Source organism: Loxodonta africana, chromosome X (genome assembly GCF_030014295.1).
Source record: "Loxodonta africana isolate mLoxAfr1 chromosome X, mLoxAfr1.hap2, whole genome shotgun sequence".
NCBI lineage: Eukaryota > Metazoa > Chordata > Mammalia > Proboscidea > Elephantidae > Loxodonta > Loxodonta africana.
In genome coordinates, this window is record NC_087369.1 from 57651758 (window position 1) to 57673391 (window position 21634).

A 21634-nucleotide genomic window follows, 5' to 3' on the forward strand; every position below is an offset into this window, starting at 1 on the left:
TACTGGATTTTTAATGACCTGTAAAACCAGGTCAACAGATGTCCAACTATCTCTGTAGCATGGTAGCATGGCCATGGGATGGCTATTCCAGCCAGTGAGGGCCTGGATAGGCTTAGGGTAGCAGGGACCAGGTTAAGGGGCTGGGGTCTCCTTTGGGGGTGCTGAGGGGTACATCCTCGGCTGGTGTCTGCATCCAGGGGTCCAGCAGGATCTCCTCCAGTGAGGGCCGGGCAGAGGGCTTGGGAGCCAGGCACCGGCGAATTAGGGCACAACAGTCTGCAGGGCAGAAGCACAAGGGAGATTAGCAGTCAGTAAGGGGGACATCAGTCCCTGGGAGGGATGGAGTTTGCTGGGCTAGGGCCAGTGAGGGCCTCACCTGGAGAGACATGGTCAGGGAAGTGGAGCTCAGCCTTCAGAATCTCCTGGTCCCTCTCGAAGGGAATGTCCCCACACACCATGTCATAGAGGAGAACACCCAGTGACCAGACGGTGGCTGGGAGCGCGTGGTACTGGTGTCGAGAGATCCACTCTGGGGGGCTGTATACCCTTGTCCCTGCATGCAAGCTGAGGGTTAGACCACTCTCTGATAATGCCCTTCTCCTATACCACTCTCCCCAGGAAGTACAGTCCCCTCACCAGAATTAAAGAGCATTCATTATAGGAGCAGGGCCCCCTTACCAGAAAAGGAGCACTTTAAATATAATAGGGTCCTATCACAATAATAAATGCACTTAAGGTAATAATAGGGTACTCTCATCAGAATAAGAGTGCATTCAGAATAGCAAGGTCCCCTCACCAGAATAAGAGCCCATAACAAGGTCAGGACATTGTCAGAAGATGGATTTTATCAGAGGGCAAGGTTTGAGAGTCCCCAACATTAGAAATCAAGAACTTTATAAAGGTACAATATGAGTCAAGGGTTATAGGTCACTCCAGCATTGGAGTCAAGGTCAAGAGATCGTAACAATAAAGGTAAAAAAATTCCCCCAGTGAGATTTAGGCAAATCTTACCATCAAAGTCAGTGTAGGGTTCATCATGAAGCAGGGCGCCAGACCCAAAATCGATGAGTTTGACGCAACCCCGGCGGAGGTCCATCAGGATGTTTTCATCCTTGATGTCACGGTGGACAACTCCACAGGCATGGCAGTGCTGAACAGCTGCCACTACCTGGGCAAAGAGGCAGCGGCTTCGGCCTTCACCCAGTGGGCCCTGCTCTGTGATGTAGTCAAAGAGATCCTGAGCAGGCAAAGGCCGCTCGAGGACCAGCATGACGCCCTCTGGTGTCTCAAACCAGTCAAGCAGGCGAATCACACCAGGGTGCCCGCCACCTGCACCCACCTTCCATAGCAGTGCTACCTCGAGTGGGCATGTAGCCAAGTCTGTCTGGAGGGAGCAAACAGGGAGAGAAGCAAGAAGATATATGTCAGGGCAGTGGCTCTGAGGTTGACTTCTCATGTGGACTCAAACCATAGCTCCTCAGCGGCCTGTGTGGCCTTTAACAGCCCACTTCCTCAGTTTCATCATCTTAAGGGCTCAAACTCACAGAGCCATTGAGAGGGTGAAAGAAGCAAAGAGCCTACACACATCAGGCACGTAGTAGGAGCTTAATAAATAGTTGAAGAATGAAAGTGGTTCTTAGCAAAAAGGCCTTCAGCAGAGGAAACACTTAATAAAAACCATTATGTAATATATTTTATCTGTTTTGTTCACTGACATATCCCAAAAGATTGGAACAGTAGCTTTGCACACAGTAGGTGCACAATAAATGTTTGTTAAACAGATGAAAACACTTTAAAGCATACGGTCTGACATGGAGTAAACGCTTGATAAACATTATTATAGTGTAATCGTTTGTTTAGTTCACTGACCTATCTCAAGCACTACAACAGTGCCTGGTAACGGGTAACCATAACTAGTTGCTATCAAGTCGATTCCAACTACAGGCGACCCCCCATGTGTGTCTGAGTAGAATTGTGTTCCATAGGGTTTTCGATGGCTGATTTTTTGGAAGTAGATCGCCAGGACTTTCTTCTGAGGTGCCTCTGGGTAGACTCAAACCACCAAACTTTTGGTTACCGAGCACATTAAACATTTGCACCACCCAGGGACTCTGGTAGTAAGAGTATACCAAAAACCAAATCCATTGCTGTTGAGTCGATTCTGATTCAGCGACCCTACAGGACAGAGTAGAACTGCCCCATAGGGTTTCCAAGGACCAGCTGGTGAATTCAAACTGCTGACCTTTTGGTTAGCAGCCAAGCTCTCTTAACCACTGTGCCACCAGGACTCCAGTAACAGGGTAGGGCTTAATAAATATTTGTTAACAAGTAAATTAGTAGAAAAAGACCTAACACAAAAATTCTCAATAAATATAATATTTGCCAGGTGCCTAGAATAGTGCATTTGTTAAGTAGCTGAAATTAATTAATTGCAAAGGACCTAGCACAAAGCAAGAACTCAATAAATGTCATCGTGTGATATTTTGTCACTGTCAACAAGCACCTAGAACAGTGTTGAATGAAAAGTGCTCAGTGGAACTTGGAACACGGTAAGCTTTTATGATGAACCCAAAGCCTGAGGCATACAGTCGGTCTCAGTGAAAGCCATAAATCTCACTGGCCACAAAAGTCACCCCACCCACTCTAGAAAGCTCAGTACAGACACACGGATGGTTAGAGGCAGCCTTTCTGCCTGAGGTGGGGCCCTCTCCCGGCCAGCCCACTGACTTGCACAGACGCAGACAGATTTTCTCACGGTAATGCAAATCTCGCTGCAGCGCAGGCACATCCTTTCCCTCTAAGCCCCACGGGCTGCGCAAGCGCAGTTTCCCTAGAGCCCACCAGGAGGCGCTCCCGCCTCCACAACTTGCCCAGACCTGCCCTGTTGTTCGTTAGCGCTCTAACGGCAGGAAAGAGCAATCACCATCACCTTGGCAACCAGTGACCTCTGACCCTCTTTCCTCACCAGCATGCCCTGCGGGCAGCCCCCAAAGCAGTGTTTGGCGGGTGGGTGAGAAAAAAAAGGTTGGAGGGGAGAATCCAGAGCTCTAGGAGAATTGGGGTGAGTCAGAACAGAATGGGGTGATGGATATCAGCTCAGGGGTGTAAACAAGGGCTGGTAGTGGCGTCCTCACCGTTACAGGGCCCCGGGAATCATCCATCCCCTAGAAAAGAAAGGGTGAGTCCATCCTCAGAGATGGAGTCTACAGGTCAAGGACTCCAAAGATACTCACCAAGGGGAACCAGCCCAGCACACGATTCCGGGGGATCACTTTGATGGCCACCTAGAGAAGAGGGCCAAGTGAGGGGACCAGCAAGTGACCCCCAGGCCCCTCCCAGTCGACTCTCTGCCCACTTCCAGTGCCTCTCCATCAACCAGCAGCCTAGTCTTTCTGGTTCCCAACCACGCCACACCCCACAATGAGCCAAGGTTTCTCCTCTGCCCTCCTCCAAGTCCTCAGAACCAAGTTCACCCCTCTCACCATCCTTAACCCTGGGGTTCTCCATTCTCAGGCTTCAACGACCCCTCACTTCCAGGTTCTGAGTTCCGAATTTCCTGACACCCCAAATCTTTGATCAACTCTGTACTAGGGTCTTGGTCCTCACGACTCCACACTAGACACCTTCCAAAATCCCGAAAATCTCATACCTGGGTTCCCCACCTTCGCACGCACACACACGTCCCCTCGATCCCAGGCCTAGTGTCTTTATGATCCCCCACTCCCTAGTCTCACTCCCTGGACCTCCAGAATCATCGCTCTAAAACCTAGCCCCATATACCTACCTGGACAGTCCCTCCCCACCCCCCGCCCCTACAGGGACATCCCCCAGCAACCGGATCTTGGTTCTCATGACGCCTACTACACACATTGCAGGCTCACTCCCCCAATCAGCCAGCATCTCGGCCTCCAGCCCGCCACCCACTATACACACGCCAAGACCTTCGTGGTGAATACCTGGAGTCGGTCTGCGACACGGTGTCCCGAGAAGACAGTGCCGAAGCCCCCCTTGCCCAGGAGGGGGCCGAGTCGGTACTCCGCCTCGAATGCTTCCCGATTCTTGCCTCCTACGCGGCCGAGGTGAAGAAGTCAGGGCGGCGGCGCACCTAGCCGGGACGCGACCCCCCTCCCCTCGCACCGCCCCCCGGTACTCCAACCCGCCCTGCCTGATCGCGATAAGGGAGGCTGCGCTCACCTGGGGGCGGCGTGGAGGTCACGGGGGGCGCGGGGAGCCCCTGCAGAGGCTTGGTCAACATGGAGGAGACGCTGCGCAGATTGTGTCCGCTGAGTCCGCAGGGCGGGGGCGCCCGGGGCAGAGCGGCCGCGGAACCAGGACCAGGGGGCGCCAGGATGGAAGGGAGGGAAACTGGTGGCCCGGGCACGCCAGTAGACCGTGCAACGTTAGGATCCACCGCGCGCGCCAGCGCCAACGCTTCTGAGACTGGGCACGCGCCGCCAGGGAGAGTCGCCAGGGGCGACGGCCCCGCCCTCTTGGTTTTGGTCAATCCGGACGCGGCACCTGCTGTACCCCAGCCAATAGGAGGCAATCCCTATTTGCATACCACCCTCAACGCTTAAGTACCCCTTTATGCAAATACGAGCCTGGTTCCGGCGCGGGGCGGGGCCTCCATGCAAAGGAGTGGGGGGGGCGAGGTGGGACGCACGCGAACAGGAATCCGGTTCTGGGAATCCCTTTGCAGCACCCGCTTTTGTTTTGGTTGCGCGGGGTTGTTTTTCATACATATATAAAAACTTCTTAAAATCAACGCCGCCTCCTTTCTTAGGAAGTTGGTTTACCGCAGCCATCTCGAAATTAGCATGGAGATAATGCTAGTCCTGGCTTCTAAAGATGGAGTCTAAGGCTATCTAGGACCTAGTCACAATAGGTGCTCCTCCCCCAAGTTGAGCACGCTGAGACTGGCAGCCTCCACCTCGGAAACTGAAGTTAGGGGCTCTGGGAAGAACCGATCCAGCTTCCAGGGAGGGGTAATCCCCCGACCACCATCAGGGAACGCGCTGGTCAAAGGCAGCGTTCCCACGCGCCCAGAGGGGCGGCCTGCGGGGTGTTTTGGGAGCCCTGGTAGCGCAGTGGTTAAAGCGCTCGGCTCATTGAAAGGTTTGCGGTTCAAACCCAGCATCCCCCACCCCTCCCCCCCCCCGCGCGGGAGAAAGATGTGGCAGTCTGCTTCTGTAAAGATCTACAGCCTTGAAAACCCTATGGGGCAGTTCTTCTCCGTCCTATGGGGTTGCTTTGAGTCTGAGCCCACTTGATGGCAGCGGGTTTGGTTTTTGGATTTAACCTAGCCACACGTGGCTAGACCTGGCTGTGGGCCCAGCCAGCATGTTTAGGATCAGGTACAGCAAGGGAGGGTGTTTGATAGGGTTCGAGGGCCAGCTAGAGTAGAGGTGGAGTGGGGCTGTGCTTCTGGATGAGATGGGGACTGAGAGGACGGTAGAGGCCGCTAGGGAGGTGGTTAACACCCTCAGGCACAAAGATGTGAAAAATAGCCAGAGAGGCTCTCCACCCCAGGAAGAAAGACATGCACTCCAAAGACACAGACGGAAAATACCATGTAAGAAACAGACACAAACATGTACCATCCAATTCATGTAAACTCCTAGACACACAGGGACATGCACTGTTATAGACTAACATACACTGCCTGGTAGGCATGCTGTCACAAACAGTTATGTCCCAGAATGACACCCAGAAATGCACCCACTTGTAGCAGAGAAAGACACAGAGTTGTCAGAAATAGACATCCAGAGATTTGCTGTTACCAAAGACGGGCACTCCAGAGACTCACGCATAGACTGACATTGCCATGTGACAATGATACAGAAATGTCCTGTCAGACACACTGACAGAACTTGTCACTAAGGCATGGGCAGCATCAGACATACACTGTCACAGAAAGGCTTGTGCTGTACCAGAAACGAGATCCAGAGTCTGATACAGGAAGATACACAGATGCACTGCTTCAAAGGTACACACACATACTGATGTGATGGACCCACAGAAATATGCAGTGTCACATAGACGGGTAGACAGTGTACTTGGCCACAGACACACATGCATCATCAGACACATACATACAGCCTTGTCACTGAAACAAACTGTCCAGAAATAGTTCCCAGAATCTGCCACAGGAATAAACATACCCTATCAAATAGAAACCACAGATGCACTGTCACAGACCCATACTTGTCTCACATACAGACACAAACTGTCAAGAGTACCAGTTACCATCTGACTTGTGTCTCTCTCTCTCTCTCTCACACACACACACACACACACACCATTGGAGACACTCTGTGAGATGCACATGAAGACTTGGGGACTCAACAGTCACACACACAGATAACACCCAAAAAGCAAATACACACATATACCTCCCCCTTATTCATCCATCATTTATTAAGGGTCCTTATTCATCCATCATTTATTAAGGGTCTACTGTAAGGCTGCCAGGCCCTGGGGAAGGTAGAATGGATATTAGAGATACACAGATCAGTCAACCGTCATAGCCCTTGCCCAGAAGTTTATAGTACAGTTCCTGGAGAAAAGGGAGAGCAGATATATTTGTAGATAGGGGAAGAATATGAAAAGGGTCATACGGAGCTTCTCAAGTGACCCTTTACCAGTCTTGAATGACAAGGTTGGCGGCTGAGGACAGGGTAAAGGCAAATTTCAGGCAGAGGCCAAGGAAACTGGACAGAGCAGCAAGGAGAGGTAGGCAGGGGCAAACGGCGCAGAAACTTCAACACTAGGATAATAAATAACACCCGCTAACATCTGCACTCTCAGAATGTGCCAGGCACTGTGCCCAGTCGCATATTACATCAACCATATGCATTCTCTCTTGATGCTCACAACCTGAGCATGAGGTAAAAAAAAAAAAAATGAGGTAGTAGACATTAATGACCCTGTTTTATAAATGGGAGATGTGAAACTCAGAGAGGTTATGTGATTTGACCAAGGCCACGCAGCTAGTAAAAAGCCATGAAAGATTTTAAACCAACTCTCCAGCATACACATGCTTTGACCACTGGACTCGAGAGACGCCCCTCAGACACACAGACAGCCATGCCCTCACCTGCAGAGCCAACACACATCCTTCCACAAGGACCCATTACAGAGACAGTGATAAAAAACGTGAGCGAAAACTGGGAGGGGGGCTGGCAGCCATTCTTCTCTGCCTTAGCTTTGTACCTAGGAAGGGCAGGGACAGGTGTCAGAGGACTGGGAGAAATGAAAAAAGAGAGCTTGGGCTGTTCCTTAGCTGCTAAAATACAGTTGGAGAGGCCCCTCTGCTCTCCCACCAAACTCATGTTGCTATGAAGTGTCAGTTGTGCCTTTCCAACTCACAAGGGCAAACATTTACCGTGCGAGGCAAGCGCAGAAGCTGAAATTCACACAGGAAATTCAGTCCCTGCCCTCAAGGAGCTCACGATCCTCTGCCCCTAGCACACCCCCAAGAAACAGGATGGGCAGGCTGCATCTGTGCCAGGACTGTGTAAGGGCAACAAAGATGGAGATTTCTTGGTGGCAATACGTCCCACACGGAGATTTTAATAAGTGAATTAATCCAATATGAACAAACTTCAGGCCTCCAGGCGGGCCCTACTGGGGAGCATGGGAACCTCAGAGGTCAAGTCAAGGCCTGTGCCATCTCCTCTTCTGCCCATGGGCCCACCCACCTTCTGCCCCACATAGAACAGAGCCGCTCAGAGGAAACTGACATTTGGTTTTATTGTGCCAAGGACGTTACAGATAGCGGATCTTATCAATACCTGCAGGGCACAGATGCCCCATCTGCTGAGGCTGCTCCCACTCCCCACGCTCAAATCCTGGGTGGCGGCTACGATCCCCAAGGATGCCCCCCAACCCTGAGATTCCAGAGAGACTGGCGGTGGTGGAAGCAAAAGGAATGCAGCAAGGTCAGTCTCATTGTCCAAAGCCAGTCTGATACCTGCTTACCCACCCCCACCCCAGCTCAACGCACCTCCATAGAGCTGGAGGCCAGAACCGCACTACTGTGCCCCCTCCATACCTCATGGCCTGCCTGTTCCCCAAACCAGAGAGATGCCATCTTTACAGAGCCAATGCTGTTGTCTAGATCATTTTTGATTGGTTAATTTTATAAGATAAAAGTACATTTTAATAAAGAAAAATTCAAAATTGAAGGCTCAGACATTCTTGAGGTACTGGGAAGGGGATTCCCCACTTCTCTCCCCCACCTCCCTGGCATCATTTTGGGGGAGGGGACAAGTTTTTCTGATCTTGGGAGGAATGAGGGGCAGGGAGATTTTCCTCTGTCTGAATGTCTCTCCTCTGGGGCTGCCTGGCGGCCAGGTGGTTTGTCTGTGTGCCTCTTGCCTACCTTCAGCACCCTTGCCCGAGTCCCCTGTGGAATGCAGGGATGGTGCTGTGCAGGGGGCAACAGGGCACGTCAGCTGGCAGAGAGACACGTGGTGGTGGTGGCAGCTATGAGAGGGGACACAGGGGTGGGCCAGCCAGAGGGAAGTGGGGGGAAGGAAAAGGAGGGACAAGAGGGAGAAGGGAAGAAGGCAAGAGGGAAGAAAGCCAAAGAAGGTGGGGTGGCACCAGAGGGTAGGAGTGATGGGGTTGGGAAACGGTCTCCAGTCCCCGGGTCTCCATCAACTCTTATCTGGGGGTGGGTCTCTGTGCACTTTGTTTTTCTTCATACTGTCTAGGTATTCCTGTTGGGACACTGCCAGCACCGATGCTAGGATCTCATCGTCATCCCAGTCATTCAGACCTGCTGGGCAAGAGGAAGGGTAGAAGGATGATGTGAAGTTGGAGCTGTCTCGGTCTGCCTTCTGCCCACCCTGGCTCTGAAGGAACCCTATCCAGGCCCCTTATCACTCCTCTCTGAAGGGCAGACACACACACAGCATGAAAACCCCACCCAAGGCCCCTCTCACTCCTTTCTCTAAGGAGAAGGCTCCTTTGGGCCTAAAAAACCTCACTCAGACACCTTCTGGGGTAGATTTCTTGGGCTGAAAAATTCCCTCCAGCACCCCTCTCCTTTTCTTGGGAAGATGACCAAGTCTCCAAAAGCCCCCTCTTAGAACTTGCTTCTTCCTCCAGTATCTCCCCAACTCCCAGCTGGTCCCTGTCCCCAAGACAGAGGAGGCTTACCAAAGGCAGAGGGGGACATCTGCTGAATGAGGGCCCGGCACTCCAGAGCAGGGTAGAGGGACACAAGGGGAGAGGTGGCCCGGTCAGCCCCGGCCGAGAACTGGCTGCTTGTACCTGGGGCAGATGGACAGTCAGAGGCAGGGCCCAGGACCCAGGAAGCACTTCCTAACCATAGCACGCTCCCTGTGAGCAAGTCACTGACCTGGTGCACAGGGTGAAGGTGGTTTGGCAAGAGCTAAGACAGTGCCTGGAGAAGGGGGCTTGATGCCCAGCTCAGCATGCAGCTCAGGGTGCTCAGGAGATGATGCTGAACTCCGCTGCCGGGGGGACCGGCTAGTCCACTCCTCCAGGCCACTGGAGGCTGCTGCTGTGGCTGAACTGCATGTGGCGCTGGCTTTCCGGGGCTGCAGTGGGGAAGGAAAAGGCGGCAAGGATCAACACCAGCCATGATCCTCCCTTGTCCCATCCCTGAGTGCTCCCTCCCTTCCTAGTATCCTGGCTACAATACAGCTTCTACATAGGTCGCTGTTATGGAATAAACTGTGTCCTCCCAAAACATGTGTTGGAATCCTAATCCCTCTACCTGTAGATGTAATACCATTTGGGAACAGGGTTTTTTTGTTACGTTACTTAAAAAAAAAAAAAAACTTAGGACCATCAATTTTGAGATATAAAAAGAGCAGATTAGACACAGGGACCCAAAAAAAAAAAAAAGACATGACCTGTTGCCATCAAGTCGATTTCAACTCATAGAGGCCCTATATAGGACAGAGTAGAACTGTTCCAAGGAACACCTGGTATATTCGAACTGCCAACCTTTTGGTTAGCAGGCAATCTCTTAACCACTGTGCCATCAGGGCTCCAACACAGGGACAGGGAAGCACAAATGGGGAAACAGATACCACGCAGAGATCATCAAGGAACTGAGGAACACCTGAAACAAGGATCATCTCCAGAATGTACAAAGAGAGCCTTCCCCTAGAGCTGGTGCCCTGAATTTGAACTTCTAGCCTCCCGAAGTGTGAGAAAATAAATCTGTTTGTTGAAGCCAGCCACTTGTGGGATTTCTATTACAGCAGCACTAAAAAACTAAGTCACCATCATTCCAATCACAGAACGGACCACAGGAACTCTCCCACAGGACAAAGTTTAAGCTCCTTAACTTTTCTCTCTAGCATCCTTATAGCCCAATCTGACGGGAAAGTCTTGTTACCTCCATCTTCAAAATATATTCAGAATCCAAACCATTCTCACCACTCCCACGGCCGGCACCATCACCACTCACTTGGACTACGCAGTAGCCTCCTCCTCACTGGTACCCCTACTTCCACCCTCATCCTCCAGATTCCGTTCTACACTCAGCAGCCAGGGGATCCTGTTAAATCCTTAGTCAGATCCTTTACCTCCTCTGCTCAGAATCCGCCCATGGATTCCTCCTCAGTCAGAGTAAAAGCCCAACCCTCTTCCTTCCCTAACATACCTGCTTAACTGACTCCCCTCACCTCTTGCAAGGTTCTGCTCAAATCTCTCCTGTTCTGAGGCCTACCCTGGACATGCTATTTAATACTGTCAACTCCTATTCCCCACTCAGCCCTACCCATTCCTTTTACCCTTGCTCTCCAAATTTCATCCATAGCACCTCAACTAACTTATTATGTTTGTTGTTTATTTTGCTTCCCTCTATAAGACTGCAAGCATCACAAGGACAACGATCTTAGCCTGCTCTGCTTACTAATGTACCCCATATACTGAGAATGGTGCCTGGCACAGACCTTCAATAAATATTTGGTGAATTAATTATTCAGCTCTTGCCAACATATATATATACACAATCACTCCAAACTCCATCTGAGTCCTCAAATGCCTGTCACCCTGCTCCCTCCCTGCCCTAAAAATTCAACCTTCCTCTGCGAAGCCTGACCAGAGCCCCCCATCTCCACTGGCCTCCCAGCCAGGGTGGAGGCCCCCACTGATGTGTCTGTCTCTCTCAATAGACAGGGGATCATTGAGGGCAGAGCAGGCTGGATCTGATTTTACATCCTCAGCAGAGCCTAGCACACATGGGTCATTCAACAAAAGCCTGTCTCTCTGAAACAATTTATGTATCTCTTATGTAACCACCAGCCACTGTCCTCCCTCACTCCGTAAGAGCTTGTTCTGCACAGGTGTTGAGAGTTCCAAGGCAGATGCCTAGACTAATGCCAAAATGAAGTATGGACTAGGCTGGTAACTTCCTTTCTTCCCAGATGTCAAAACAGCTTAATTTTTTTCTGCCGTTTGGGGTCAGAGCATGGGAATAATGGGTTCTCGGCCAGGTGAGCAACAGGGCTCATGACCTACCTGGGTGGGGCCGCGGACCTGACGGGCCTGTTTCTCCTGATCCCGCAGCCACTGCAGGTAGGATTCCCGAGCCACTTGCTCCTCAATGGCCTCATTGGTGGCCTCCCAGTCTGTGGCCCGCTTCTTGTCCTCCAGCATCTGCTGTTCAATCCATGACTCCTCCGATGTTTTTATGGCATTCTTCATCAGGGACTGTTCTGCAAACTGCAAAGGGGAAAAGAACACAGATGTGGGGTGACATTCTCAACTTTATCCTAGAGACAGAACTGTCTCAGAGAAGGTAGGCCCACTGGCCCCAGAAAACAGGAGACAAGAAGACACGTACTCTGGCTAAACATCCCCTGCCAGACAGCCTATGCATCAGATATTGAGAATAAGCAGATTTGGACTATGCAGCCTGTCATTCCCAATTCCTACACTCAGAAGCCCTGGCCCTGGCCCCAAGACAATTAAACTGAGGCACTAAGTCTGGGACAGACAGGTGTCCTCTAGCCTAGGCCTTAGTTTACAGAAGCCCCACAGACCAATGACTGAGTTTCACAATGCTCAGAAGCCCAGAGGGAACAAAGAGAAAAGATGATCTGAGAAGGTAGCTGTGCATACAAAGGGTAGAGGTAGAATGTGAGCAAGTAAGTGGGTGGGGGAAGCAGTATAGGTGTGAGAGGGAATGAAGGGGCAGTATTACTATATAGCATGGGGTGCTATGAGTTGTGGGACATTTTACGAGAATACTGTTTTCAGGCTGTGAGTTGTAAAAACATTAAAAAAAAAATAAAAAATATCAGAGTAAATTCTGGGGAATAAGTGTATTGTTTCCTAAAACTTTCATTTTGACTATTTTTTACATACACACACCACACACAAATGCATGTGGGCTATAAGTAATTATGTAAAATGTCATCTTTTAATGTAGATAACAATCAAAAAGTATGTAAAACTCTGCTGGAATAAGCCAATTAAAAATGGGCAAAAGATTTAAACACATACCTTACCAAAGATGATATACAGAAGGAAAATAAGTATAGAAAAGATACTCAATATCATTTACCATCAACCAAAAAAAAACACAAACCCACTGCCGTCAAGTCAATTTCAACTCATAAGGACCCTACAGGACACAGTACAACTGACACGGGGATTTCCAAGGTTGTAAATCTTCACGGAAGCAAACTGCTAAATCTTTCTCCGGCAGAGCGGCTAGTGGGTTCAAACCGCTGACCTTTGATTAGCAGTCGGGCATTTTAACCACTGCGCCACCAGGGCACTTTCATTTGTCATTAAAAAAAAAAAGCCAAACCCAATGCCACTGAGTCGATTCTGACTCATAGTGACCCTATAGGACAGAGTAGAACTGCCCCGTAGGGTTTCCAAGGGGTGCCTGGTGGATTCAAACTGCTGACCTTCTTCTGGTTAGCAGGAGAACTCTTAACCGCTATACCACCAAGGGTTTCCTCATTTGTCATCAAGCAATTACAAGTTAAAACAACAATGATATACCACTACACACCTATCTAATAAAAAAAAATCTAATAGAATGGCTAAAATCTAAACACTGACAACTGTAATTGCTGATGAAAGATGCAGAGCAACACTAACATGAACTCTCTCATTAACTGCTGGCAGAAATGCAAAACAATACAACCACTTTGGCAGAGAGTCTGGCAGTTTCTTAAAAGCTAAACATACTCTTAAAACATGATCCAGCAATTACACTCCTAGATATATACTCAAGTGATCTGAAAACGTATACCCACACAAAAACCTGCACATAAAAGTTTATAGCAGCTTTATTCACAATCACCAAACACCGGAAGCAACTAAGATGTCCTTCAATAGATGAATGAGTAAACAAACTGGTACATCCATACAATGGAATATTATTCGGCAACAAAAAGAGCCATCAAAAATGAGGGGAAAAAGAAATAAGCCATTATACCACTAGAAGATATAGAGGAATCTTAAATGCATATTACTAAGAGAAAGAAGCCAGTTTGAAAAGGCTACATACTATACGATCCTAATTATAAGACATTCTGGAAAAGGCAAAATGGATGGTAGGAGCCCTGGTGGCACAGTGGTTTTAACCGAAAGGTTGGCGGTTTGAATCCACCAGCTGCTCCACAGGAAAAAGATGTGGCAGTCTGCTTCAGTAAAGATTTACAGCCTTGAAAACCCTATGGGGCAGTTCTGCTCTGTCCTATAAGATCGCTATGAGTGGGAATAAAGTTGACAGCAATGGGTTTTGGTTTTTTCACAGTGGTTCCCAGGGATTAATGGGGAAAGAGGAGGGACAAATTAAGTGGAGAACAGGGGATTTTAGGATAGTGAAACTATTCTGTATACCTTAATGCATGCACATTAAAAAAAAATCATTTAGGAGGTCAGGGGACCCCAGGATGAAATGCAGCATATGTCTATGAAAACAGAATCTTAAGTGTATGACAAATATATAAAGCAACCTAACTGAAGGGTGTGCATGTTGCAGTTCCAGAAAGTAATGAGATGTTACTCTACTCTCAAAAAAATAAAACAACAAAAACAAAACTGCTAGTGATGGGAGTATGTCAAAGGGACATGGGAACCAACCAAAAGAGCTCCCAATGCCCAAAGTTGGAACAATTTGAGCAACAAAATAAATAAAAGTAGTATTGGATTATAACCCAGTACACAAATATCCACGAGTCCATACTGAAATAAGTAGACTGAACAAATAAATGGAAGAGAAGAGACAAATCTCCCTTGCATAAGAATTCCAAGTAATTTATATAGATACTCGGCCCTCGAGGAGATGGAGCATTACTCCCCACCTCAAACCTGACAAACACTACCTCAGCCTGGTGATCAAGGTCAACAACAACAGTCATAAATCATATTGATACAATATCCCTTGACAGAATGTGATGAAAATGGCACTTTACCACTGTGCTTCTCTTCCCTAAAACTCCTGGCTCCAGTCTAATCATGAGAAAAACATCAGACAAATTCCAACAGAGGGGCATCCTATAATAAACCAGTACTCCTCAAAACTGTCAAGGTCATCAAAGACAAGTGTGACAAAATGTTAGACAAGAGGAGCCTAAGGAGGCATGAGGACTTTTGTTAATAATAACGTATCAATACTGGTTCATTAATTGTAACAAATGTAGCATTTAAGATGTTAATAATAGTGAAACTGTGTGTTTATGTGTGTGGAAGAGGGGGTATGCATGGGAATTCTCTGTCCTATTGTCTCAATTTTTCTGTAAATCTGAAACTGTTCATAAAAAACATTTATTAATAAAAAGAAAACCAACTATTCAGATTTTAAAAAGAAAAAAAAATATGCGCTATCAAGTCACAAAAAGTCATGGAAGAATCTTAAATGCAGTGTGTTAGTGAAAAAAGCCGGTCTGGAAAAGCTATATACTGTATGATTCCAATTATATGACATTCCAGAAAAGGTAAAACTACACAGACAGTAAACAGATAAAAAAACTAAAAGAAGAAGAAGGAAAGTCTGAAAAACTGTCACACCTAAGAGGAGCCTAGAGACATGAGAACTAAACATAATGTGGTATTATCCTGGATGGGATACAGATAAAGGTTATTAAGGACAAACTGAGGAAATCTGAATAATGTACGGTCTAATTAATAATATCATCAACATCGATTCATTAGTTGTGATATAAGTGTCACACTGATATAAGACGTTAATCATAAAGGAAATTGGGTGTGGCGTATATGGGAACTCTGTATTTTCAGTAATTCTATAAATCTAAAACTTTTCTAAATTTAAAAGTTTATTTTTAAAAACGCTTATAATGGAGGGTGTACTGATGGTCGGGTACGTGTTTCCTAAAACGAGGAGGAGCATTTTCTGTTTCTAGGAAGTGAAACCAAAATAGAAGATATCAAAATCCCCAGCAGGCTCTGTCTATGAGAGAGAAAGAGAATTTGTCAGCGTGTGTTGGGAAAACATGTTTCACTTTCTACGTACTTACTACGCACCGGTCCCAGTGTTAGGCACTTCCTGTATCAGCCAAGCTGCCAGCTCAGATTAGCTGCACCATCTACCTAAGGTCCCATAGCCAGCAAGTGGTGGGGCCAGCCTACATTTCAGGTCTCTATGACTGAAGCTGTCTGTAACTCCTATGAGTTGGGAGGGGGATCCAGGTGGATGCTAAGATAACCCAGATCAAGTCCTGGCTCAATGTTCTTAAATCTGGCTCCATATTCTAAATGCCAGCTCTCAATAGGCACAGAAGATGGGTGAGCAGCTCATAGAGAAGCAAACTGAGACCACTGAATGAGCCCTGAGAGATTACCTAGGGTAACTCCCTAATTTTATAGAGGTGAGATCTCAAGGGAGACCCAGAAGGGGCGAGACATTTTTGTGAGCTAGGGGCAGAACTGAGACTTCAACAGAGGTTTCTAGCCTTTATATTCAGCAGCTATCCTGGGCACAGGGACCCACTCACCCCCGGTTTGAATGACGGCAGGCCCAGCCCTACACCAATGGTAGCCTTGTTGGGATTCACCACTGAATTGTAGTGGATATTCCGATGGTAGCTTACACGGATGGGTTCATCCTCATTTTGATGGATCCCATGGAATGTGTTGATGGGTTCTGCAGAGAGAGAGAACGAGGGAGTACCCACAGTGGGCCTGTAGGGCAGGCTCAGACCATCAGTCTCTCACCTACCCACCAAAGAAGTACCTGTGCTGTATTGATACACCTCCACAGGACGGTTGTACATCTCTGCCATGGCCTGCATCTCAATGTGGTTGCCATGGCAGTTGTTTTTCCGCTTCCGGTTGATATAGGTGGTGAAGTCCTCTGTGACATAGTTGGAGAAGTAGTCAGCATTCTTCATCTGTAGAAAAGATGAAAGGGTCAAAGTCTGTGTGGAGAGGAGATCCTCCCACCCTGCCCCTGCCCCAAGGCCTCCACAACGTCTCACCAGGTAGTCCATGCAGTGCTTTCGCACAACCTCATGCATATCCTGGTCTCCATACACCTGGTCAGCTGTGGGACAGAAGAAAGGAGGGGCTGGGGTTGGAGCTGCCCAGAGAAGAGTCCTGAGTCAAGGAATACTCTTGTGGGCTGGGAGGCCTGGGAAGCTCCCTTTCCTACCCCAAGGCCTAGACAGCTCTTCCCTTTGTGGGTTGGGTTGGGGCCACGCAAAAAAGAGAGGCAGAGACAGTCTTGAGGAACAAGAGAGTTCAGATGAGAGGGATACAACCTGAGGCCTCTTGGGCAGATGACTTTATCTAGAGCTTGCCCGGCCACTCAGACAAGTCAACAAACACTTTAAGTCCCATAAATGGCCTCAAGCACCATCGATTCCACCCCCCTCTCATTCTCCACATGAGGAAACTGAGGCTCAGGGAGAGTTTGTGGCTGCCCAAGGTCACACAGGAAGTCAGTCTGTGGCAGAGTCAACTCTGGAATTCAACTTTCCTGACTCCCAGTAGTCAGTGTTGTCTCTGTAGATTAAAACAAAATAAAATCTCAGCTCTAAGCCCAGTTCTGCCAGGTACTAGAGAGCTGAGTGACCAGAGGCAAGTGTTCTGAGGCTCATATGCCTCGTGTGTAAAATGGGGACAAGATGGATAACTATCTAGCAGGCCTTTTCTGGGATTAAATGAGGTAATGGGTGTAAAGTGACCAGCACTAGGCTTGGGACAGAGTAGTCACTCAGTAAATTAGAGTCCCCTTCGCTTTTGGGCTCTCCACAGCGAGGCGTGAATGCGGGGTGTTGCAAAGGATACAGAGGTGAGGAAAAGCCTGCCCCTGCCTGCAAGAAACACAGTCTAGTAAGAAAGAGAACACACATACACACACACACTTAAGCCAAAATTACAAAAGGTAACCTGCAGTCCAAAGGGTCCAGGTGTCACGGGGTTTTGGTTGAAATAAGGAGAGAAGGAACCAGGCTCCCTCTTTGCTTTGAGGATCTTCACACATGACATTCCCTCTTTTCCAGGATGCCCTTCCCTCCTCCTTGGCTGCCTACTTGTTAAGCACCAACGTGTCCTTTAACATAGTTTTCCCTTCTCACCCCCCAAAGGGCGCTTCTATTACCTCATGTATCAAAGGGCTGCAGGCCTTCATCTGCCCCATCACACTGCACTCTCACTGAGGGCAGAGGGTAGCTCACGTTTAAATCTACCCCCAGCTCAGGGCCTGATACAGTAAAGGAAATCAGGTAAAGTTTGCTGAATGAATGGACAGGCTGGGGGAGCCAGGCAGGTCTTTTCCCTGGGAAATTAAGGCGGACTTAGAAGTCAAGCAAGATTGATTTCTATCACTGAAGATGAAGAGGGAAATTCCCTTTGTTTCCCCGGGGAGAGTGCTGCTATGATGGGTTCTCCCTGGGGCACTGGGGTAGGGAACAGGTCTACACAGGGAATGGAACTCCAGATTTCTTCCATGATCATCAGTCTACCAAGCTGAATGGTCAGAAGAATGCCTTTACTGTCCTCCCCCGCTTCCATCCCCAGAGGGTTCTATGAGATAACGAAAGGCTGCTCTGAGACAGAAAATGAGCCCTGCCTCTGTCTCAAGCCCTCTCAGAGGTACAGAGACCTGGGGTGGGGGTGGGGGTTGTGAAGGCGGGAAGGGGTAGCCCCTTCACCAATGTAAACAAGGATGTGGGTTTTGTGGCTACACTCTCCCCATCCCCACCCCCACCCCTCAGTGGCACTTCCAGCAAGTCACGTGCCTGTGCACAGGCTGGGGGCCCCTTACTGCTGCCTTTCTTAGAAGCCAGGACCACAGAGCCCACTGTGGCTGCCCAAGCTGCTTGGGGAGCTATTTCTGTAGGCAGAGTTTGGGGCTCCAGGGAGGCAGTGCTGTCGGCAGTTGCAGTAAACAGGAACTAAAATGGGAGGGAAGGGGTAAAATAGGAGTCTGCTTGCCAGTCTCTGAGAGATATACTGAAGTGTTGGAGAAAACTATCTCCTGTAGAAGGGGTCAACCCTCATTTCCAGGCCTGGGAGATAATATCTAACTACCCACGTTAGATCCCAGATGCACAAAAATGGGGAAAAGAGAGGAAATTGTGGAATAAGGAAGGGAGCAGGGGAGAATCGCAGGAGAGTCCCATGTTCCTGCCACTAACTCCTTTGCCTTGCTCTTTGGCGAGGCATCAAAGCCTAGCAGAAAGACTGCTGCCTCCAGGCTGTATGACACTGGACAAAAGCCTTTAACCTCTCTGGGTCTCAATGTCCTCATCCATACAGTGAAGAAAGAAATTCCTCTTCCTCTCACAGGTGTTGTCAAGACTACATGGGAAAGTTTGCTGAACACATGAGGCACAGTACGTGTTCAGGAAACAGGAGCTATGTTTGTCATGAGTATCAGGACTCCTTCAGATTCCTAGCTACCCGCACATCAGCCGTAATGTTTCCAGGAACGCTTATTAAGCCATTCCTCATTTTTTTGTTGCACTTCCACAGCCAGAGAAAAGCCCCAAATGCTGAACTCAGGCTATCTTTCCTCTTACTGTCCATCCTCATGGCAAACAGGACTGTCTCTCTACCTTTACTGAATCCAAAGGTTCACAAGCCCACCTTCTGTACCCTTAGCTTGAAACTTTAGCAATCAAATGCAAAGATTAATAAGACAGGCTTCACAAAACAGGGTCTTTAAATGTGGGCAAGCTATGACACTGCTCTATTCATCTGTAAAGTGTAAAGTATCACCTTCTCTCAATTCTAAGATACCACTGATAAGTAGTATGGTACAACATGTATTTAATCATAGTTTATTTAGGGAAAAACCCCACCACACTGATTATAACATGTACTCTAATTTGGGGATTATTAGTGTGGGGAAAAATGTGCACCTTTGAACCAAGGAAACAGCAATAGTACCTCCCCAACAAGGGAGATTAGAAGTTGTTTTTTCAATCATATAAAGCAGGAAAAGCATTCAGCTCAGGGCTAAGAACATAGTGAGTACTCAATAAGGATTAGCTTTTTTGATTCTTCTAGCCCCACCTCTATCATCCAGAAAGCCCTCCTCTTCCTCCCAGAAGGTTGGCACATGGGGCTGGGGACCAGACTTGGACTTCCCTGTGTGGGGGCCCGAAGTAGGGGAAAAGAAGAGTCCAGTGGATCTGCAGAAGTAGGGGAATTCAGATAACTTGTTTTGATAGAAACCGAAACTTCTCCTCTTGCTGACGCTGCACTTGTGGGCAATCTGCACCTGCTCTCCCCTCCCAGAGTCCAGCTGGATGGGGGTCCCCCAATGCCCCACCTCTGTTCTCAACCCAAACAGGGCTCAGAAATTCTCAGTACAATACTATCACTAGTTCTACCAAGGGTTTGTCACACTCCAACTCATTTCATTCTCACAAAAACAAGCCTACTTTTCCCAAGAGGGATACTGAGATATAGGAATGTGCCGCAGCTGGCCCAAGGTGACACATTTGGGAACAGGTGAATTCAGGCGCTGGAAACCTTAGCCTATGGAACTCCACATCCCAAAAGCTAAGCTTAGAGCTAGGCATAGCTTCCCTCGTTGCAGACCAGAGCATCTGCCATGGGGCAAGGTTGGTTCTGAGGGCAAAGCAGCCCTTTCTCAACCATTCCCCAGTAGGGATGTGGAATGAAGGTGAAGCCAGGCTTTCAAGGGGGTAACTGGTGACTTTAAGCACTGCTGGCTCCAGGTGACATTACCCACCTTTCCCACCCCCAATCCACGTTATCACATAAGCTGCTTGGCTCCCTAGGGGCCAGGTCTGATCCTGCCTGCCTCAGATTCCCCACAAACAGGAATCAGCTGGAACCCAGGGATGGCCTGGGAATGGGAAGGGGATAACAGGTATCAGGTGCTATACCCCTCACTCGGACCACAGAGGTCAGCATGAACCTTACTCCCACACCCCACCTCTTCCTTTTCTCTGAGTATACAAAGACACAAGAACAGGAATGCATAAGTGGGCACACACAGCCAGCAGATCCTGCCCAAGATGTTCTCTGGGACCAAATATCCAACAAAAACTCCGTAAGAGAGAAGTATCTCATTCAACAAGCAAATGTCCCTGCCATCAACCAGGAAAACCTTAAGGCTGGACAAGATGTGAGGCTGTACAAACTGAGGAGCATCCCCTACCTTCTTTCTAGCCTTTGTCAGGGGTTGCGGAGATAACCAAAAGCTCTAATAGACCTGCTTCAACCTCGTTTGCTGCCTAGGGTAAGGTCCCCCAAACCTCTGTAATCCTTCCTCCTCGAGGTTAACATGGAATCAATATTTACCCAGTAGTTATGTGGAAAACCTGGACTATTTTTATAAAGCAGTTTAAGTACAGGGCTCCACCATTTGCTTTAGAGGCATATGGGAACTACCCCCCAGGTTGCTACATGCCTGCCAGCTAGAAGAGCTACAGCAAGTTCAGCTAATGACAGAAAAGGAAGCTTCGAGTCTGCAGGGAACAAACCACACATATGTGCTGCAGGGGGAACCAAGGGCCTAGTCTGTCCCCCACTTCCCTCCTGGTCCAGTGGGAACTACGGCCCCGCTAAATAGATGAGCCAGGAAAAAGGCCTCGCCTGCCTGTCAAGTAGCTGTGGTTGTGACCTAGCCCATGGATTCAACTACCACAACCTCAGTAGGGAGCTGGCTGAGGGACAACAGAACTCAGCCCCCTTGATAGCCTGGTCTCTGAGATGTCTAGCTCTTCTGCTCAAGGATTCCCATAGCAAAGATGGGAAAATTGAAAGAGGCAGGGCAGAGAAAGGTCAAAGGAAGTTAGTGTATAGGAAGTGGCCCATTGGAATCTTCTCCTTTTGTGGCCTGGTTCAACCTCAAACACCTATGTTCTGACACTGGCTGTGTGAGTCAGATATGGTCCTGGCTTTCTTCTGAGGCCTGTTTCTCCACTTATAAAACAGTCAAAACTGATCCAAGGTCCACCCCTCCCAGCACTAATGGGCCATGTTCAAAGACCAAAAGGACCAGAGGAGTGCATCTGGCTTATGTTTCTGGGCCTCATCGCTATAACACGCACACTCTCCCATTGCCCATGCTGTCAAACACACATATGGCCTCTACTTTGCCCACAAGACCAGGGCCAGGGCCAGAGGTTTCTGCTGAGTCAAAGCCACGTGGGGAGAGGGAGGAAGGGAGGGAGAAATGCAGACT

The 21634-nt window shown here is 48.6% G+C and overlaps 2 protein-coding genes across 3 annotated transcripts in view; both read right to left on the reverse strand.

Annotated features, from left to right (window-relative positions):
• Nucleotides 1–2: 2 nt before the first annotated feature.
• PIM2 (Pim-2 proto-oncogene, serine/threonine kinase) lies at nucleotides 3–4441 on the reverse strand. The gene is made up of 6 exons (XM_003418022.4): nucleotides 4195–4441; nucleotides 3957–4066; nucleotides 3234–3284; nucleotides 1012–1384; nucleotides 377–553; nucleotides 3–276 (listed from the first exon to the last, which is right to left on the reverse strand). The coding sequence occupies exons 1-6, from the start codon at nucleotides 4253–4255 to the stop codon at nucleotides 113–115; spliced, it is 936 nt and encodes a 311-aa protein (XP_003418070.1). The 5' UTR covers nucleotides 4256–4441; the 3' UTR covers nucleotides 3–112.
• Nucleotides 4442–7727: 3286 nt separating this feature from the next.
• OTUD5 (OTU deubiquitinase 5) overlaps nucleotides 7728–21634 on the reverse strand; it is a 33078-nt gene continuing 19171 nt past the window's right edge. Inside the window, exons 3-9 of one of the 2 annotated variants that reach the window (XM_003418019.4) lie at nucleotides 16446–16510; nucleotides 16202–16358; nucleotides 15963–16111; nucleotides 11506–11709; nucleotides 9368–9569; nucleotides 9166–9279; nucleotides 7728–8782 (exon numbers count right to left, since the gene is read on the reverse strand). In XM_003418019.4, the coding sequence (XP_003418067.2) occupies nucleotides 8661–8782; nucleotides 9166–9279; nucleotides 9368–9569; nucleotides 11506–11709; nucleotides 15963–16111; nucleotides 16202–16358; nucleotides 16446–16510 (1013 nt within the window). In that variant the 3' untranslated portion in view covers nucleotides 7728–8660. Of the gene's footprint in view, nucleotides 8786–9165; nucleotides 9280–9367; nucleotides 9570–11505; nucleotides 11710–15962; nucleotides 16112–16201; nucleotides 16359–16445; nucleotides 16511–21634 lie in introns of both variants that reach the window. The other variant, XM_010597693.3, reaches the window with a different exon arrangement.

Excerpts from the sequence above, each read along its gene's own strand:
- PIM2 (XM_003418022.4), bottom strand. The coding sequence starts at position 4,255 with ATGTTGACCAAGCCTCTGCAGGGGCTCCCCGCGCCCCCCGTGACCTCC. Across the intron at positions 4,067-4,194 it reads GACCTCCACGCCGCCCCCAG|GAGGCAAGAATCGGGAAGCA; the intron begins GTGAGCGCAGCC and ends TCGGCCGCGTAG. Across the intron at positions 1,385-3,233 it reads TGCTGGGCTGGTTCCCCTTG|ACAGACTTGGCTACATGCCC; the intron begins GTGAGTATCTTT and ends TGCTCCCTCCAG.